Source organism: Kryptolebias marmoratus, linkage group LG16, assembly GCF_001649575.2.
Source record: "Kryptolebias marmoratus isolate JLee-2015 linkage group LG16, ASM164957v2, whole genome shotgun sequence".
NCBI lineage: Eukaryota > Metazoa > Chordata > Actinopteri > Cyprinodontiformes > Rivulidae > Kryptolebias > Kryptolebias marmoratus.
In genome coordinates, this window is record NC_051445.1 from 10,134,337 (window position 1) to 10,155,525 (window position 21,189).

The 21,189-nt window shown below is 40.9% G+C and overlaps 1 protein-coding gene across 4 annotated transcripts in view; it reads right to left on the bottom strand.

The window, feature by feature from the left end:
* The window catches only part of ephb6 (eph receptor B6), a 49,905-nt gene that overhangs the window by 12,195 nt on the left and 16,521 nt on the right, over positions 1-21,189 (bottom strand). Inside the window, exons 1-4 of one of the 4 annotated variants that reach the window (XM_025005764.2) lie at positions 19,902-20,050; positions 17,396-17,668; positions 14,425-14,594; positions 14,049-14,344 (exon numbers count right to left, since the gene is read on the bottom strand). In XM_025005764.2, coding sequence (XP_024861532.1) covers positions 14,049-14,344; positions 14,425-14,594; positions 17,396-17,533 — 604 coding nt within the window. In that variant the 5' untranslated portion in view covers positions 17,534-17,668; positions 19,902-20,050. Of the gene's footprint in view, positions 1-14,048; positions 14,345-14,424; positions 14,595-17,395; positions 17,669-18,018; positions 18,157-18,272; positions 18,396-19,901; positions 20,051-21,189 lie in introns of those variants that run through there. The other 3 variants (XM_025005763.2, XM_025005765.2, XM_017415355.3) reach the window with 3 other exon arrangements.

Consider the following 21,189-nt stretch of genomic DNA (forward strand, 5'->3'; position numbering starts at 1 on the left):
GCCTCTGCTCATTTACCCTCCTGTCTCACATCTGCTCATCAGCCCAGCTGCAGCCGCTCGATAATCTCTCTCTCCTCCCAGACTATTTATATTCTTTGTTTTCTCTCAGTCATTGTCAGAATCCACTGTTGCCTCGATGCATCCTGTTGCTCCCCAGTGTTTCTGCTGCTGTTGCATTGCCTTGTCAGCAGTTCTCTGTTATATTAAAGTATTTTGTTTTATCCCATTTAAGACTTTAAGTTTGCATTCTGGGTCCACATTTTCCACTGTACATGACAAAGACGACAGTAATCCACTTAAAACTTGGCTTGACCTAGCTGTTAGTTCATTAATCTGTTCAGAGTTAAACTCTATTTCTCCAAACTGAGGCAGCTGATAGAGCCATCTACAACAGGTACAATATTAATTGTTCGTAAGCTTCCCACAAAACCCCACTTTAAAAGATCTGAATTGAACCTTTTTTTTTTTTGAAGACATCTTATTTCCTTTACTGTCACACACACACAAAGACACACAGTTTGAACCTGCCAGCCTGTTATCCTGATGTGTTTCAGGTTTTTGGAAAATCTGTGAAAAGCATCAAACGTTGCTGTCAGCTGCAGGACAGCTGAGGTTGAAGTGAGTGACACGACAACATCACGCTGCCAAATCCTCCAGCGCCCGTCCTGAGCAGGAGTCCTGGAATACGGAGTCCAAACAGCCTCCAGGTTGGGGCTGCTGCCATTCACACACTCTGCACGCAGCTACTGTGTGTGTGTGAGCATCCAAGGCATCGTTCAAAACGGGTTCACGCCGTCTGCAAACCAAATCTTGCGTATCCTTTTTCAGAGAGGCTCTCTTGTATTGTTTAAAGTGTAAATGTGTAAACCTGACACCACTAGAACCAGCAGCTTAAAAGGAGGATCCTCTCATATGTTTTTAAATGGCTTTAAAGTGCTCTGGAGTGGAAGGATGGAGGAGGATGTCTGCGTCTATATGGTCAGGTGAGGGCGAACTCCCGACTTTATATAACCTTGTCAAAGTTAAGTTTTAAATGCTGAATGAGTGAGTGCTTACTGGGACGAGAGGAGAAAATTTAAAGGTAAGATGTGAAGGAGATGGGGAGTAAAAGGATAAAAGGCTTTCTGTGTTCTCACTTGTCTCTGAGAGCTCGCCTTGCTGTCAAACAGGTGTGAAGTGGGAAAAAGGAGGCGAGCGGGTGTTGAGAGGCTGCAAAAGGGAAGAGCTGGAGACTGACGGCTAAAGACAGATGTAGGAGGAACAGTGGGATTATGTTTATAAAATGACAGAAAACAGAAAAAGATGAAATAACAGCACTGAGGAATACAGTGTTGTAGCCATATTTCTGTTCATTAAGGCTGACTAGCTGTGGCAGCCACCTTGAATTGGGGTGACTCCAAAGTTTAGCCATTGTAGATTTAACCCATCATTACTTTTACTTTTTATTTAAACCCTTCCACTGGTCGATGAGTTATTTTGCTAACATTACACATGAACAGACACGCAGACAAGAGGCAAAAACATTGTAGCTAGACCTTCGCCTTCGGCAGCGTGCGATTAAAAAAAAAAAGGAGAATAACTTCCTTCATCATTTATGTCCCAGCTGCACATTAACAGATGTGTCCTCGTGCGGTTCTGACACGAAGCATGACTTTGCTACAAAGCCTTTCATCACCCCCAGCTCCAGCAGAGACTCATCCTCCTCTTCCTCACATCAACCAATCAGAAGGCACGCCCTCTGCCCTCTCGCTTGATCTGCAACCCCCACCTCCATCCATCCTCCCCTCCGTCCATATTTCACAAATTCTGAGGCAGACACTTTGTCACCATAATGACCAGAGAGACAAATGTCTTCACGCAAACAAACATAAACAATATCAGACCGTGTTTATGCGGAGCTGAAGCGTCTTTTTCCAAAATCAATCAGCAACCACACTCATTTTGACAATCTATTAGTTCCTTTTGCACTGATATTAATCTGTACTTTGTCAAAAAGAGGTTGATTAAAAGGCAATAAAATTAATAAAAGCACTGCAGAGGGGAAACTGTAAAAATGGGAAATGTCAGATTTTGATAAACAGGCAAAAAAGGAGATTAAAAAAGGAGATGGGGGAAAGAGGAGACAATCTAAAATAAAATGATTTTCTGAGGAAAAAAAAAAGGCAACGGGGTGAGTAAGTTGATGTCAACATCATACATTACTGTGGAGATCAGTGACCCAATTTCTCTCTTTCTCTCTTCCCATCCCTCTTTCATTTCCTCCTTTGGCTCCCAGCATAATCCCTCTCTCTTTCTCTGTTTCTAAAAACAAAAGCACACAAACTGCATTGCGGATGCAACAACACATCAGGAGCGTCGAGGATGCACCTGCCCAACTGCAACTTTTTGTCTCGCCAGCTCTCGTTTTCCAGACTTTCGATCTTTCAGAATCATATAATATCAGCCGTTTTCATGTAAGCACGGCCAAATGTGAAAGAAAGCAGCTCTTTGTTGGAGTTTCCCCCCACAAACAAGAAGGCTGTTTGTATGAGCAGATGCAATTCATTCACTCGATGACTCACAAAGTCATTTCTGCTCCCTTACAGTCATACAGTAATTTATCAAATTAGTCAAACTAATGTGGTAGATAAATCTAACATGTCCACAAAACCCTTCCAGGATGAAAAACTTATTGTTCTGCACACAGTGAATAATGGCCCTCACAGACTTTGTCAAGCAAACATCCATGTAAAAGACAGAACCGTGCAACAAAAAGTAGAGACTGCCTGATGCAAATTACCCTAATTCTAGCCGAGCTGCTCTTTCACGGTGATATTTACCGGAGACCTCGTCTCATTAAACCTTTGAGAGTTTTCAGTTTTCTCTTTTTTTTTTCCTCTGCCCCCCTTTGTGCGCTGCTTCTGTTCCGGATAGATGAGAACACTGTGAGCTACGTTTAATGAAATAAATCATCCCTCATTATGGTGAAGCTGAATACATCCAAACAATCCTATCATGTTCTACTTATTGTCTCTAGAGATCAGAAAGTCATGAGTGGGATTCAGACACTCGGCAAACACAGAGAAATTGTGCACGATCTGACCGAAGAGAGGTGACTGATCCTCATGCAAAAACAGATTTTTTTAAAGCTCTTTGGGTGGTGTATTTATACAGAGAGAGTCATGTCTAAGACAAACTTCAAGCTCTACGCATTGGGCAATATCTTTTCTTAAAACTTTGGCATTAACTGTTAAACCAAACAAACTGTCTGTTAGCAAAATACCCCCTGAACAAACAGACGGATCTTAAAGAAACTCTGTCGTATACAACTCATTAACATTCGGAGACAACCTGATTTAAGATGGCTGCCACAGCTAATAAGTCAACACAAACGTGGCCGTAAAGCAGTCCGTTTTACAGATATTGAACTAAATTTTATGTGGTTGTAGCTAATATTTTGATACCCTCATAATATACTATGAGGGCTAATGCATCTCATTTACAAGGATTGACTGAAACGGCTCCAACTCTGTTCTTTCTCATCATAATATCAGAAGCACTCAGGGAGCGCAAGCCTCTGCCAAGGCCACAGTGTGATTAAAAAAAAGTAAATGGACAGTACTTATATAGCACCTTTCTAGCCAACCAGGCCACTCAAAGTGCTTTACAACACAATCTGCCCTCACTTACCCATCCACACACACATCCATACAGCACTCTACAAAGCTAATCTGAATAAACCATTCTATAGAGTCTAATCAGTGCTTTAGATCCCATTCATACACCAATGGGGCACATCAGAGACATTGAGGGGTTCAGTATCTCGCCCAGGGACACATCAACATGTAGCATCCTGGTGGAATCAAACCTCCAGCTGTCTCATTGGAGGACAACAGCTCTACCCACTGATCCACAGCCACCCGCAGTGCGATCCGGATCATAATCTGGATTACTACCAAAATTTAATCCATTGTTTTTTTTATGACAACCCCAACATTTCCTGAATGCTTCATCCAAATACGTCCTTTAGTTTTTACCTGATCTTTGCTGACAGACAGACAAACAAACCAACAGACACAACAGGAAACAGAACTTCCTCGGCGGAGCAAAAGGGTCACATGTAGGAGCAGAGACAAGTTTTTAACAAAGGGGCCACCTCTGACCTTGACTTTTGACCCCATGAATGTTGAAATCAGCAGTGATCACCCTCGACCCATGAGGTGTGCAGCTGTGCAGTTTAACATTCCCGTTATACATCTGCAAAGTTACAGCTTGGGCTGATCTGTGCTCTTGACCTTTGACCTTGAGCTTTGACTGGATCACCACCTAAATGTAATCATTTGTTCCATGTTTGACATTTCCTAAAGATTTCATGAAACTAATCAGACGGTACTGAAAAGATAACCTCTTTGTTGGAGATAATAATAAATCTAAAACTCTGGCACGAAAGGAATGCTAGGCCTTTAATTTAGACATGCAGCCATTAAAACATTAAACATTAATCTAAGTTCTGCTTTTGGGTTTTCACCAATTCCTGAGACAAATATCAGCCATTTCAGCTTCTAAATGCTCCACCGTTTAGGCTTGGCAGTCTCTAAGTTGGTCTGTTTGGTTCTGAACCATCTGAGAACCCATCAGCTAGAACCCATCTGCTCACTGCCTCTGATGACAGCAGTCAGCGTTTTAGGGCTTCAAGTGAAGCCAGTGGACATTTAGATAAATGGTTATAAATCACGGGGCCAAGACTCCCTCATTCATTTCACAGCTATTGCCTAAAAGCAGAAAAACTTGATTAAAAAGTGAAATAATTGTTGAACACTAGCAGATCATGTCAAAGCTCTGTTTTAGCCAATGTGTTCCGCCTCATCGGTTCTTGCTCCAGTCAGTGCCGATCGGTCAATATATTGGTTGAATTTCCTCCAGGGTGGGACGACAGTTCAATGCGATACAGACGTGTGCTTTTAGTAAACTGAAATCTTTCAACCCTTCGTGTATTTCGCTTGTACTGAAGCAACAGCTCGGATGGCTCGTTCAAAGTGGGCTTCTGTGAGAAGGTCACGAACAGTTGACGTTTTGTGTCGACTTCCTTCTCGTGTGAGAGTATTTCATCGTAATCCCCGGCTGTTTGTTTTGATTTTGTCAAAGCACTGGTGGTGGGTGTGTGCAGACCCGCTGATCACTGGGTGCTGACCCACAGGGTTAAACAGAGGAGTGTTTGTGGACGTGGAGGGGGAGGCTGGACGCCCCCTTTAGATTGAGAGGGATGTTTTCTTCTGTCTCTCTGTCTGTCTTATGATTATAGTTATTTTACAAAACAACAGCAGTCACATTCATTTTTATTTTTCCCTTAATTCCACTTATTCTACATCTTTGGGTACAATTCAACTTTTGTGTCTTATCTTATAGCAACAGCACAGTCACTGTAAGTCAGAATGGTATGGTTTTATAACAAACTGGGTTTGCTTCTTTGTACTGAAGTGATTGTTTCTCGGCGGTTGTCCACAGAGAGAGAAAAACAAGAGAGAGGGTGGGAGTCTTGGATGAATTTTGCCCTACAAAACTAAAACAATGAAAGACAAATGACAGGGCTTTTTCATCTCCATGCACAAAAACATACACTACAGAGTAATTTAGCTCTAGAAGCCAGTGGTGGCCCTCTGTGTCATTTAACGCAGCACACTATCGTGGTTTCACATCTCTGGAGGTATAGTCAGCTCAGCTTCGTGATTCTGTAACATGAGAGTTTAGGATGAGACTCAGATTGGATCGATGCTGTTTTCACAGGAGGGAACTTAAAACAACTGATCTGAAGAAACCCAACAGACATCTCCCTAATATTAAGTGACACCAAAATATTGATTTCTCCCAAAAAGTCAATATTTTCTGATTGCGACAACAAAAAGCAAAACTTGCACTGTGAAAAAAAAAAAGTGCAAACCCAGCACAAAGTAACATCAAACTGTTTCATTCAGGGTCCCTGGCTCAAATACGGTGAAAAAGCAACACAGCTGAAAATGAAAACATACCAGCAATCATGTGCTGGATCTGAAAAGTGGCAGACATTAAAATTGTGAATGTGAAACTACAAAGTAAAACAAAAACCCAAAAGTAAAACCACATGACTGACTTAGTTGTCCATTCTTGTCCAATCAGGGCAAGAGGAGAGTTGCACAAAAATCACCCCAATCCCTGAAAATGATCCTGATAACATCAGCTCTGTTTGTAAAAGCAATAATAATTAAATAAATTTTTTTTATTGCAGACTGTTTTCACTCTCTATTTGATTAGGACCCAAAACTAAATTTAGGACAACCTAAACAACCTTGAATGTTAACATCATGAATCGTAATATTTTGCCTTGAAAACCTGGTTTTGTGGAGATTTCTGTTTACAGTAAAACTCACAGGGTTCAATCTGACGCTTCAAACACTCGATAATATACCCCAAATACGATTGATTTGGTGTGGCTTTGCGTGTTCAGCTTCGTTCATGATCTCTGGCTGGAAGCGTCCTGCAGCGAGGTCGCGCCAACATCAACAACAATCAATTACGCCATTGATTCGTTTCTCTGTGTTTCGGCCTAAAGCATGAACATGTTTACTGTTTCTTCATGAAAGTAATGAATACACTGAACTATCATAATGATGGGAAAAAACAAAGGTTTAGTCCAAAGTAAAAACCTGAACATATCTTGTCTGCAGAACATTTAATAAAAGAATCAGTTTGGGTGTAGTTTAATGTGACAAACAACAGGAAATAAGAATGCAAAATTTGGTACTTTCAGTTCCTAAAGCTAATAATACCTAAAATTCTGAAAAATCTGACGTGGAATATTTCACTGTCATGGCACAGTTACACGCACAAACGCATTACAGCACCAAATGAACTCAAAGCCCATTTCAGCGTTTTGGCACTAATCTTTGTCCCAAATCCTCGACTGTGGCTTAAAGAGAATCAAACAGAAGCAGTCTGTCTGAGGATGATGTGAAACCAGCACCAAGCGGCTCGGGAAGCCCAAATTAAAGAGCCGCTTCATGTTTGGCTGAACAGGTGTAATCATGTCATATCCTCCGTCATGTTTCCGTCTGAGTGCCCCGTCTCTCCCTTCTGGGAGGCAAATGTCAAAAGGGCAACTCATCCTCGTGCTGCTTGGCAGGAAAAAGATTTAAAAAACCCAGCAGGCGGCTGCTGCAGCAATCACCACTCTCTGTCCCTGTCGTTTCCCAGAATGCCGAGGGTAAATTTTTATGAAACGCTAACCCCTGAATGTCACGCTGATCACGGAGACTCTGGGTGTTCTTTTAAACGAGCTCGTGACAAACAGCCACATGAATAATTTGGAAATGATCTTTTAATGCCTGCTTTGCCAAAAACGCTGCCTGTGTTTCTGTCGGCATCTGATGTTTCACTCAGATTCTCGATTCATCACCAGTCGGTCCAACTGTTGCTCTGGTGAGCACGAGGCAAGTGCTGTGGCTGTGATGGATGAACAGCAGCTTATAAAATTCATGACGGGCTTTAGGTCTGGATTTTTGAGGTTGCAGTCAACATGTGAAACTACTATCACTGAGACAAGCAAATGTATCATATAATTAAAGACCTGGCATTCGTTGAAGGAATGCATGTCGCCTGCCACCTTCATGCCCGAGTTCGAAACTATAATCATCCGATTTTAAAAACATACAATAACTACACCCTATTAGTGCTCAAATTATAGAATTAGGATGACTCTCAGTTACTACCACACCAATTTGTAGCTCAATATCTGTAAATTTGACAGAGTTATAGCCATTTTTCTGTAGTCGATTAGCTGTAGCAGCCATCTTGAGTTGTTTTGACTCCAAAAATTAATCAGTTGTAGATGTTCATTCAATTATTACTTTCTGAGAGTTTCATTCAACTCTATTCAGTGGTTGAAGATATTTTGCTAACAGACAGACGAATAAACATATACACAATCTCTCACTCACATATAGACAATACATGGCAATTAAGTAATTACTTGTTTCATTCTAGTCAAAATAAACATTTCAGATATCCAGAATGCTATTTATCCAACCCACAATTTATGTTTCAGAGATTTCAGCTGTCATTCCTCCAGGAAAAAAGGACATCATGGGCTTTCCAAATATCTACAGGTGCATTTATCACATTTAAAATGAACACTGTGGATACCTGATACCTTACTACAGCTGAAGCTTACATTTCAGATCCAATTATGAGCTCAGATATCCAAAGTCAAATGCCTTTCCAAGGTCTTTATTGTCATTCTAAATATTCAAAATAAAATATTTAACTAATACAAATGTTCATTGAGAGACTCAGCATTTATATCATTGATATATTTAAAGTTTTAAAGCTGGATGAAGGAACAAAACCCCCCAATAAAAACATTATCATCACTGAGGAACTAAGTAATAATGATCATGTGTGAAAAAGGCCACAGATACACGGCATTAGTCAGGATCTTCAAAATGAACTGAAATGTGCTTCTCTATTCCTTGCTGCACAGCTCATTCATTAATTCACCAGGACGTTTTCTCACGAGGTCAAACGGTTTGATTTACTTCAGGTTTTGCTGAATTTGTTCAAAGCCTCACATCTTCATCTATACGAGACAAGAAACTACTATTTTCCTTTTTTTCATTAGCTTGACGCTGAACAATTATTTGACCCCTCTGAAACACAAAAGCATCTTTTCCACAAGTGCAAAAACCATTTTACACAGTAAAGTTTAAGGCATGCCACCCATCATCAGTAAGTGTTTCCAGCTGAAACTCATTGATTAATCTCTGCAGCACGTTTTCAGTTCGGGGCTCTTTTTATGTTTGTTAAATCCAGCTGTTGAAGTTTTTTATTTTTATGGCAAGCCAGTGTGTTTGGAAATGCTACAACTGTTTGAGTTATTATATAAATTTATGCTACATTAATTATTTTCTTCACTTCTCTTTGCTTCAGCTGTAACAGATTTGTTCTTCATAGCTTCAGCTGAAGAAACTGGAACAACAAATGATCTGCTGGTAACAAAAAGCCCGAAGATCCAATTTAAATCCGGTTATCTGATGTTTGTTGACACAATACTTGTTCATCTCTTGAGTTTAGGAGCTTTTTGAGGCCTGAGTGACTCATAGCTCAGAACAAGTGGCTCAACAAACAAACCAGTCATTTCAGAATGGTCAGGCACTTGACTGAAAATGAATGAAAAAAGCACCAATTTTCAAAGAAAAACCTTAAAAACTCTCAAAAAGCCAGAAGACATATTGATTAAGAAAGTCTGCCTCCTTGGAAGTAAAATATTTAAAAAGGAAAGGTTTAACACTTTCACAGAGTGCTGTGTATCTTTAAAGAAAATGTAAAAAAGGGGGGAAAAAAGGATAATTTCATACGGCAAAAAGTACTTCTCCTGAGAAAGTAATTAACTGTGATGCGGTGTAAAATAAGTTTGCTGAATTGTTATAAAATGTTAAAATCTTGAGTGGTTTCAGATGAAGTTTTCTCCCTCACGCTGTTAGCCTGACTTCCTGTCAGAAATCCTCCCGTGCTTCTCTAAACGATGACCATAAACACAGTGAAAGCTTCTATTCTTGAAAACGTCATAAATCTTAAACCAGAAACCCACCACAGCTGTGTGGAGGAAGGCAGCCGTTTAACTGAGACCGAGTCAGTTACTGGAGTTCATTTCTCACAGTAAAAGTCTCTTTTTGCTGTGCTGCTGACAGCACAATAAACAAAATATTAGTACTTTAAGTAGAAGAATGAATGCTGAGTGCAGAATGAAACAAAACCGAGTTGTTAAAGTTAAAACCAGGCGAACAGAGGCTAAAATGAGTAAAACGGAGGCTGAAATGAGCAGAAAATTTGCCAAACAGATGGTAAAGCTAAAAAAAGCAAAGGTGATGCAAAATTAGCTAAACGGCAACTAAAAGAAGCAAAATAAAAACTAAAATTAGCAAAACAGTGGCTACTATTAGCAAAATTTTACCTAAAATTAGCCAAAATGTAGCTAAAATGAGTGAAACAGCAGCTAAAATGAGCAAAACTGTGGGTAAAAGCTAAAAGGAGACCAAAGTAGAGCAGATCTACTGAAGCAGATTTCAAAGAGAACAATATTTTTTAAGGAAATGAATAGATTTAAACGTACATCTATGGGGAACTTTTTTTTTAAATAAAGTTAAATGTTTTGGAAAAAAGTGAGAATTTCCAAAAATTAAAAAAAACTAAGTCAGAGCACCCTATTTACGATCAAGCTGAATATTTTGCTACATGAATTGTAAAAAAAGCATGGAAGAAACTATAAACAGGAAAACAATCATCTTTATTAAAGGGTTCCTGAATCAAACAGGAACAAAATGTACAAGTCCAGAAATTTCGGCGCTTCTGGTGGGAACGGGGATCGACCGCTATTAATAATCTTTGATGACTGCTTCGCCGTTTAACCATCTGTCTCTTTTCTTCTAAACATTCCCAGGGAGCCAGAGAGGACAACAATGCAACGACATCATTAGTCAGTGAAGTGATCAACAAAACATAATCAAACGAGAAACAAAATGCCGGAGCAGCGTGGGCCGTAGCCACATCTTGGATCGTTCCGGCGGAGGGCCAAGCAGGTTTCGAAGGATAACCTGTCAGTTTTTATTAATCTAATGCAGAAAACACGAGTGGTCTGAGTGTCAGTGTAAAGCTGAAGAACACATTCCACAGCTGAAGGTGAACTGAGCCGCTGGTTGCAGTTTTCGACTGTAATCCTTGTATTTTAGGGCCTCATGTGAGGAAATGTCAAGATGCATTCGAGCCGAATCGCATACAATAAAATAAAACTCTCCGCTCTTCTCTCTTCACGCCTAATAAGAATTTTTGCCTCCTCAGTTCTTTGAGTCATTAACTTACATCTTCCTATCCTTCAGTCTCTTCCTATTCGGTTTCTGTCACTTGTTCACAGACGAGTGGCCATTACATCGCCATGACCTAAATGTGTCACATCCCTCTCACTACGGCTCTTCCCTTTTCTTCCTCTCTCCCTCCTCCTGCTCGTTTCATATATCTCTTCCTGTCCATCTGGACATCTCTCAATCTTTTTTTTTTTTTGCTTTTACGTACACCCACTTTAAGAAGCGTGAAGTGCTTTTTTGACCATTTGTTACCCCGACAGCTGTGTGCTCTCCTCCACCTTTTATTCATTTATCTCACTTTAACAGGAAATTATCAACACAGCACCTCTGGTTCTTTCCTTCTTTTTCTTTTTTAAATCAAAATACTGGCTGCAAAACTCCAGCGATTGCAGACATTATTTATCAAACCCTGTCCATCTCCTCATCCAGCTCTGACCCGCCTGACCTCAATTCTTTCTGCCCTCGTCGTCAATCACAGAAGTGCATCAGAGCGACAGCAGCTCCTTCCAGTATTGATCCAGATGCTTTGTATCTCAGGGAAGAAGACAACTGACAGGAGGATGAGACGAGTCCAAACAGCTGACGGACTTCAGACGTCTTAATTCAAATGAGCTCGCCGCTCACAAAAGCAGTCGTGTCACAACACATCGAGGTTGGCTTCCCTGCAAGCGGGAGCAGTACCTCTGTGGAAACACATCGCCTGTTTCAAACGTCTTCTCCCGCTCATGTTTGCCAAATAAAAAAGAACTAGAAATTTAAAAAAAAAGTATTTTCTGCTAAACTACAGGGTGAATGCTGAGTGCTGAACGTACTGAAGGAGCTGAAGCTGAGCTGTTCAAGCTAAAAGAGGCAAAACACTGGCTGATAGCTAAAAGCAGCAAAAGGCTATCTAAAAACTAAAAGTAAATAAAGAAGACAAAAGTAGAGCAAGTACACTGAAGCAGATTTCAAAGCCAACAATGTTTCTGAAGGAATTGAAGAGATCTCGATGTAGAAAATCTTTGTAAACAAAGTTAAATATTTAGAAAAGTATGAAAAGTTACAAAAATCAAAAGCATCCTGAAAGTGAATGGCTAAAAAAAGCACAAAGTATGGAGAAGTAGTTAGATTTAAAAGAAGGACAAACTGGAAAACAACAGTGTGAATCCTGAATCAGTGGGACACTGTTGATTTTTGGAGATTTTATCTGCTTGGAAAACTAACAAACTAGATGTCTAAATATCTATATCATCCCAGAAACGTTCCACCTCCTATCACCCCTTGGGGTAAAAATAGCTGACTTTTTGAAAAGGTTCTTTTCAGCTCCTCTTGTTTCATTCTTCTTAAGGATGTGTCATCATCCTTTCTCTTTCCGACACATATAACATCCCTGCTGATGTCAGAGCTGAACATCTGCTGGTCTTTCCTGACAGTTAATGATTGACATTTCAGCTTTTACATGGAAATGTATTTTTATATAAATGCTCAGAAGCGCTGACATCACGAAGAAGCAACCAGGTGCAAATCCATACGAGTTCTAGGACATCTTCCTTACTGAACACCAGGATTATAACACAATGAGATGGTTGTTGTTTCAGTTCGCCTCAATCTCTGTGGTTTGAGGTTTTTTTTTTTTTCTTGTGAGACCTCCGTTTCTTTTCTTGTTTTGTTATTACTTGCCGTCTGGTGAGATTTGTGCACAGATCACAGTTTAGTCCCGAGCACTAAAATAAAACTGAAAACCTATCTCGTGTGATAAATTGTGTAGCTTCAGTACGTGGTGAGGTGGCGATGAGGCTCTCTTGGCTCAGAAACATCTGTTTGTATCTTTGGTTTTGTAACAAGAAATGGGTGATTTTTTTTTTCTTCATATGTTGATTTGATGATATGAAGCCACCTTTCCCAGCCACCACCTTAAGATCGTATCCCACTGGGCTGCCACTGCTGGAGACCAGATGGCAGCACAAAATTGCAAGAAAATTGAGAGAAGATGGGCAAAATTTCAACTGCAGTTTCACTGAAGTCTGAAGTGACCAGTGAGCCATGCAGCTGTGTTTTACTAGGTTGATTTAAAAAAAAAAACACAGCCTCTTTTCATGTGCACAGCTTTCTAAACCAAACACTGCACAAAAAACAAAGAAATTTGGGTTTGGTTGATTATTTCTCTGCTGTAGCAATGCTTCTCGACACCGTTGGAAAGCCTGTTTATTTCCCTCGAAACGGTCCCACGTTTGTTAGGAAAATGCATTTGTGGGTTGAGCAGCGGAGTTCAGTATGCCGGGTTGCGCTCACGAAAACTCAGTGACCAACGCAAGTGCATTGGTTGACCTGCGACAGACGCTGGTTGGAGAACGGGACGCCATCCCACAGCGGCTTGTGACCGAGCTGGTGAGGAGCACAAGGGGGCGGCGCCAGGCTGTGTGGTTGCGTATGGTTCTTCCACATGCTACACGCATAAATAAACTGTTTAATTACCAGTATGTCTAATTTCTTCAGCCTTTAATCAACCAGTCTAATAAAGGACACCAAACAAGAGTTAACAGGAGAATAGGCTTTTTGATTTGGCAAGTTTTTCATGGGTGTAACCCACACACTCAACTCTGTTGCTTAACCCCCAAATGTATTTTTCCTGACAAATGTAGCTCCGTTTAAGGGGAATTAAACAGGCTTTCCAATGGTGTAAGATTTATTGCCAAGAAGTGTTGCTACAACAAAGAAATAAACAGCCACACACATATTTCCTTACTTTTTGTGCTATGTTTATATTCTAGGCCGACCAGTCGCCAGCAGTCACAGCTCAGCGAGATACTGACTTTATTTAGGCACAGATGGAAAAACCAGAAAAAACAATTTAAAAGATAAATGCAATCTGTCTACCAGCACTTAAGGCTCAGCAGTTAATACTTTTTTATAGAGATATTTTTTACTCTGAGAATAAAACCAAGAATATTCAAAAGACTGTTATGGATTTATCAGATGTTGTAATAATGTAAGGAGTGACCTTTACCCAGTGGTGATTCCAATGAAAGTATTTCCCCAAATGTCAGACTATTTTTTTTCCCCATACATCTGCGTTTGACCTACTCAGAAGACAAAAAGGATATCTGCGCTTCTGCCGTAATCATTTAGAGAATTATTTTCTGAATTAAACTGTGACATTTCACTGTAAGAGTCAACCTCGTCACAGTTCGCTGAACTCACACAAGCAGGCAGATCCGTTGATGTTCGGCTCGTGTCCTTCGTCGCAGACGCATCCTCCCACGGGGACCATCCATTCTCCTTCAGCGTTGCAGTGCATGCGAGGGGGGGTGCCCCCCTGCGCTTTACTGTGGGGCACGCACGTCCCCGTCACGGGCACCAGAGCGGTCGGCTCTGCACCTGAAGGGGTCGCCGGGTAGGACGCCAAGTGGAGGCTGGTGGCCGGACATTGCCGGTAGAAGATGGACACCCCCATGAGGGACACACAAGCTCCGCTGTCAACGATGGCCAGGACGAATCTGAAACAGAGGTCAGAGGTCAGAGGTGAAGCTCAAACCTCCGGGAGTGGAACAGCAGAATGTAATTCAGAGATATTTACCCGTTCCGTGTGAGCGGGGCAAAGCTGCGGGTCTTAACGTTGATGCGACTGTACCGGTTCGGCTGGTACTGATGAGGCGAACTGGGCTCCACTTTGGAGAAACTTTTATCAGCTGCAATGGTGTCGATCTTCACCCAGCCCTCCCTCGTCTCCTGATCGCCACTGGACGGCTAAAGAGGCAACAACACAAAGAGGACAAAGCAGATAGTAACATCTTCATCCTAATAAGTAGATGGTGAGGAGGAGAAATGCTGACGGAGGCTTCTGCAGGTCCCAGTGGGGGTTCATGTTTAAGTCCTTGGCAAGACTTTCATGGCTGCGCTGCTTCCAGCTCCTTTATGACTCTCCCCTCATTCCTCATCAGGGTTTGATTTGCATTTAAAAAAAAAAAAGCATTCCACCTCCCTGAGGAATAATTCATTCATGTATAAAAACTGCATCCCTCCCTGTGTGACAGTGACTGCTCGTGGAGCTCAGGCAACGATCACAAAGGTTAAAATGGTTACGAATTTAAATGCTTATCTAAATAAAACCTGCATGGAAAATGTTATGTTATGGAGTTATTTGCACAGCAGGTGACTTTTTTTATGGCTTGAGGTTGTCAATTGTGGAACTGAAGTGACATTTATGGAGAACATTCTGACAGATTTTTGCATTTTCAAAAAGTGCAGCGTGCGACTCTCCCTTCTTTAATAATCAGGGAGAAAAATTATACAGTCAGTGCTTGTCAGGAAAAAAAAGAGAGGCTTTGCTGTTTTGATGTTAACAACAATGAATCACTAATGATGGCTTTAATGATTCCTTCTGAAGGTACTTTGCCTCAAGCAGGGACTGAAAGCAGGAGGAAATAATGCTTTTTAAACTCTGTTTGGCCACATATTTAATCATAAAGATCTTGCTGCATTTTGAAATTTGCAGCACAGATTTAAGAGATTTCTGTACAACATAAAACGTGACCCAGAACTTGGTGAACCCAGTTTTTAATTTATTTTTAGTCACTCAAACAGACTTTAGGAACGGTTTGATTTTGGGGAAAAAAAATGTGAATCCAACTCGATATATAAATACTTAAAAAAACTAAATGTGATCAGATTAGACAAGATTAAACAAGTTTAATTTATCATTTATTGAGTCATTGACAGTTATAGAAGATGTCAGTGTTACTGTATTACTGTTGATTAATATTATTGGCTGAGTATCAAAACAGCTTTTGATTTATTTAGTTAAATGTGATGGATTTAAATATTACTACAGTACTAATATAGACAATTATCTGTGAACCGTATAGCGATGCATGTAAAAGTTGGAAGACAAACTGGAGCGCTCATTCAAGTTTATTTAAAAGATCTTACAGGTTTAAAAAGGCAGCAACTACTTGGCGCTTTAAAAGGCAAGAGTTTGGCCCCTTTGGCACAGGAATTTTTCAACTGAATTTAATTTCCTTTCTGCCGATTTTGTTTATACCTCCATCAGATTTGATCCAAATCTTTTGTGTTCCTGTTATCAGTCTGTGACACGGTACACTGACACATAAAGCTGTGATATTTAGGTGTTGCTGGAGAGGAAACCAAAATAGTAAGTGTTTTGTTTTGCATCTGGGTGTTCCAGAAATGCGCATAACAACAACGATAGAATCAGTGCGCCCATTAAAAGGATTTAGAAGCACGTAGCTTTACACATTTCTCTGGTGGCTTTAAATACGTCTGGAAAGGCTTAATCTGAACACTGATTTACAAACAGATATTCACCATGTGAACTGTTTCATGCAAAGACCAAAACGTTAAAGGAGTAGTTCAGATCTTTTGAAATAGGGTTCTGTGGGAAGGTTTTGAACAATTACTGCAGATAGTTCTTTGAATGGACTCAATTTGGAGAGTTAGAGTTTAATTCTGACCGGACTGATGAGCTAACAGCTGGTTTAAAAAAAAACCCATTACATTCTATGTAAATGTGATGCAAAACTGACAGGATTTATAAAATAAGGTTCACATGAACTGCTATGAAATGTAAGAGACTGGAGTTGTTTAAATCTCTTTTGGTCTTGGCTCCACTCAGACTAGCCATTAGCTTGTTAATCTAGTCAGAATTAAACTCTATTTCTCCAAACTGAGGTTGTTCAAAGTGTTATCTACACCAGGTAAGATGATCATTTTTCAGAATGTTTCCAGAGAACCCCGCTTTAAAAGATGATTGTAGGACTTTGGTTGAATATAAACAGCTGTTTTCAAATAAATCTTTTGTCTCCTTATCAGAATTTTGACGTTTTCAAAAGGTATTAAAAACAGTAAAATTATGATTTATATTCCCGGCCAGCATGTGTTGGGACGCCACCCTGAGAGTATTCAGGGCTGCAGCTCACAGCTTCACTCTGTGTCATGTCTCTTCAAGTGTAGCTGCGGCGATTCTTCCTCGCTCTGAAGTTCAGGAGATTTATCCGTGGAGACGTCGACGCTGTGTGAGCACTGCCCCTTCGCACATGCACCACACAAAGGTCAAATCAGTGTGTGGTGGTGACCGGCTGCCAAACACACCGCCTGGTTGATACCATCACAGCAGTCAGGACGAGGCAGCGGCTAGTCACGTGACAAAAGGTTTTGTCTCCTCTTTCTTTTCTGTGTGTGGCAAATGCATAAACGTACAATGTCCTACATCAGGGGTGTCAAACTCCAGGCCTCGAGGGCCCCTCTCCGGGAGGTTTTAGGTGTTTCTGCTCCAACACACCTGATTCAAATGGTTTAATTAGCTCCTCATCAAATCATCAAGTTCTCCAGGAGCATGGCAACAAGTCATCCATTTAAACCAGGTGTTTTAAAGCAAAAACACGTCTAAAACATGCAGGAGAGCGGCCCCCAAGGAATGGAGTTTGATACCCCTGTCCTACATGAATCTCTATTAGACAGACAGGATGAGGATGATCTTGTGATCAGATTATCTTTACGTTACAGACTAAGAATTCAGTGTTTGACCTCACCTCAGCCACCCAGGTCTTCATCAGCTCTGTCTTGGTGTCGGCCTGTTTGTAGTACAGGGTGAGTGTTTCTCGACACGTGGGCAACGGCGTTCGCAGGCTGGCACAGTCGCGCACGTAGAATCGTAACGTCACAAACATTCGTGGCGCCGACTGGCGATACAGGAAGGGTGTGGCCAGCCAGTTGTCCTGCTGGCGGGGATTCTGGTTGACGTTACAGACCTCGAAGGCCCGTATGAGCTTCCCTCGGTCATCCAGGACGCTGACCTCATCCCACTGAAGGAGACAAAAACAACATCAGGAAACATCTTCAGCTGTTACGCTTCTCATTTCCCCAAACTCCACATCCTCCATTACTCTCCAACTCTTCTTCAGAGGAAGACCCCAAAAAGAGAGAGAAAAGGGAAGTGCAAAGGCATTGAGCAAAATGAGTTTTTGTCTTCATTTAAACCGTTAGTTAATCATGTGTGACGTAGTTACATTACCAAACGGTTGTTTTGTTTTAATATTTCATCTGAATGACTAATAAAGACATTTCTGGTATCACACACTAAAATCTATTGGGGTTATATCAGTAACTTAATTGCCGAGTTAAAGCTGTTGGGTCTCAGGTTATATTGGTTTACCTGAATATTGGGTTAAAACATTGCTCTGGGAGGAACTGTGTCACTTTTCTCAATCTGCCATTTTAAGCCAGAAGTGCAAATCAAACCTGACTGGACCTGTGCTTTAGGGTGTAATAAATAAAGTTAAGATGGTAAAAGCAACTGTTTAAACTGGTTGTTCTTTTTAAAAACCTTTAGTTTACACTAGACCGGGGGTGGGTAATCCTGGTCCTCTGGCATGAAGTGGGGAAACTAGACTAAATAACAAAACTCACAAAGAGGACTCCAAAACATGAGTGAAGAGACAAGTCGAGGGACCAGGAAGCTCAGGAGGGAAACGCACAACATAACAACCAGGACAGCGAGAAGAATGACAGCAAACCAGCAATGAAGTGGTGAAAGTGACCAGGTTTTAAAGACAGAGGGTAATCAGATGAAGTGAGCATAGGTGAGATGATGACAAAGCTGGGAACAGGTGTGGCTGGACGTGACAGGCAAATGAGAGAGACTGAGGAGAAGTGAATGATGGCTGAGGCACAGAGACAAGACAAAACATGAAGACAAGAAAAGAAAGAATCTAAACACAAAAACACAAGATAAACCCAGACCCTGACATCCTGGAGGCCCACTATCCTGCAGGTTATACTTGATTCTCTGCTCCAGCACACCTGATTTGAATCAATGGGTGATTAACAGGCTTCTGCAGAACATGAAGAGGTGATTTACCTAATCAGGTGTGTTGAAAGCATGCAGGATGTTGGACCTCGAGGACCAGGATTGCCCGCCCCTGCACTAGACAGTGAGTTTGGGTTCTTTAAAGTACTGATGCTGATAGTGATTAGCACCACTTCAAGATGTAATTATCTTATTACTCAGATTTTGGATTTTTTTTTGTAATTTAACAAATTAGACATTTAATTCAATTTTTGGGTAGAAAACCCAGTATGCTGAGTCAAACTAATATCCCAACCCTGCTGAGGTAAAACCAGCTGAGTCCAAATCTGCTCCAGCGCTGGATTACAAATTGGGTTGTTGTTAAAGCAGCAGTTTTTAGTGTACATATGTAATTTATGTACAGTGTAGGACCTATCCAGCCCTCTTTAGACACCACAGTAGCTGGAAAGACTCCAGTGCAGAATAGATCCATGTATCCTCCCTACAGTAAGCCTCCTTTCACCTCTGAGGGGATTTTTTAGCAGATAAAAGCTGGATCCAACCGCAGTGATGTCATCTGGTGGTTTGTGGACAGTTTGGGACCCCATAAATTTTTTATGCTTGTCTGACTTTATAGCAGGTATTCTTTAGAGATTCAGTATCTGTGAAAACAGAAAACCTGATTTAAGACTTGTGTATTTAAGGTGTGTGAGGTTTAAACAACTCAGAGCTCGCCATTTTTATCAAAGCGCTTTTATCTGTATGGATTCTCTCATTTTTGCACACGCTGTCAGGATTTCAGTACTGCACAAGTTCTGTGGGTGTTTGCCTGTAAACATCATGTAAAATATTAACCACATAAGCCATAAATACAGAACAATGATTTAAAAAAAATGGGCATACTGGTATGACCTGCACTCATTTTAAATTAATATATGGCTCGATTAAACCTGGATTTTACTCCAGTCAAGGCTATACCCAAGGCAATGATGGTTCTTTTTGTGCTCGGAGCCATAAGTACCTCAGGGTACGCCAGAACCTTAACTCATATCAAATCTTTTCAAAGAGCTCTTATAATAAAGACAACATGCACCCAGGTTCATTTCTTGTTGTACTTTAAAAAGGAATGTAATTTACATAATGAACCTCATGCTGTGTAAAAAAGTATGGGTTAAACTTTTGATTCAAACAAAGTCTCTCAGTTTTTGCTGAAGTGATAATTAAAGCAAGAATGTAGGTCATTATCTCACCAGCCTTTTTCCGAGTACAGTTGTTCTATGGCATTGCAAAAAGTGTTCCTTTTAAAAGTAATCAGAGTTCACTTTGGCTTGTTTGTATAAAGCTGTATGAATTGCTCTTTGACTCCTCAGCTGTTGACCTTCGTACATCACAAACAGAATGACAACGACTAAAAAATGCATCACAGGCTGGATCTAATTAGTTTTTCTTTATTAAAACCACAGAAAATGCCCCCTGCTGGCTGTTAGAAAGAATGCAGTTTTGGGTATTTGTTTCATGCAACTTCATCAACTTGTTTACTCTATAGTTTATCAGTTCATTTCACAATATTTTGTGTAACGTCGTGAAGAAGAAGCTAAAATGGTTAAGTGGACAAGAAATAGTTTAAGACCATAAATGTCTGGACAGGCTTTTATGTCATTCGCCAGAATTGTGAACATATTTCAAATTGAATCAAAATGATGATATTCAACGTTTGATTTCCTGATGCTGACAACGATTTGACATTAATGCGTAAAATTCAGACTTATGACGGTACAGAAATACCACGGAGAAAGGGTAGCAGCCCAGCTGAGGCTTGTCTCTGTCAGGTTTAGCAGAATGTAAATGAGGATTCAGGTTTTAGTTTCACCAGTTACACAGAACCGAGCCTCCGGGGATGAAAATGTTCTAGCTTTGAGCCTGTGCAGCCCCCAGTGACAAGCAGGACCTTTTCTGTTGTAATCCAACAGAATTATGTATTAGACCCCCATCATCATTATTCTCCTTACAACAATGGAGAAACCACAAAAGGTCCTGACAGCCTATCAGGGTGCATTAACCGTGTGTGACTCGGCGTTCACACATTTTACTGTACCTTTTTGAATGCTTGGGTTTGTTTCCCTGTGTGGTCCTGACAGCCAGGATGAATGAAACCCTCATAGCATCACATGTCAGAGTTAATGTTTTATGTTTGGCTCATTTGAAATAATGGTGAGATCAGTGAGCAGATAAAAAGAGGAGCCTTCAGTCTAATGAAGTGAAAGGACTGTAATCTCTCTCCAAGGCTTCTGGTTCACACTTAGTGACTGAGGAGGGTTGGGTGGAGGGACAACAGAGAGCACATGGCATGGTGGAGGGATGCAGATGAGGGGGGAAGGGGGGTTGTAAACAAAAAGAATGTGCACTTGTTGTGGTGTGTCTGGTCCTTACAGGTAAAGTGCATTTGTGTGTGAGATTGCGTGCAGAAGCTCTGAATGCCCCACCACCCCTGCTTCCTGAGCTCTTCTTGCCTCATTTTGCTCCCCCCCCCCATCCCCC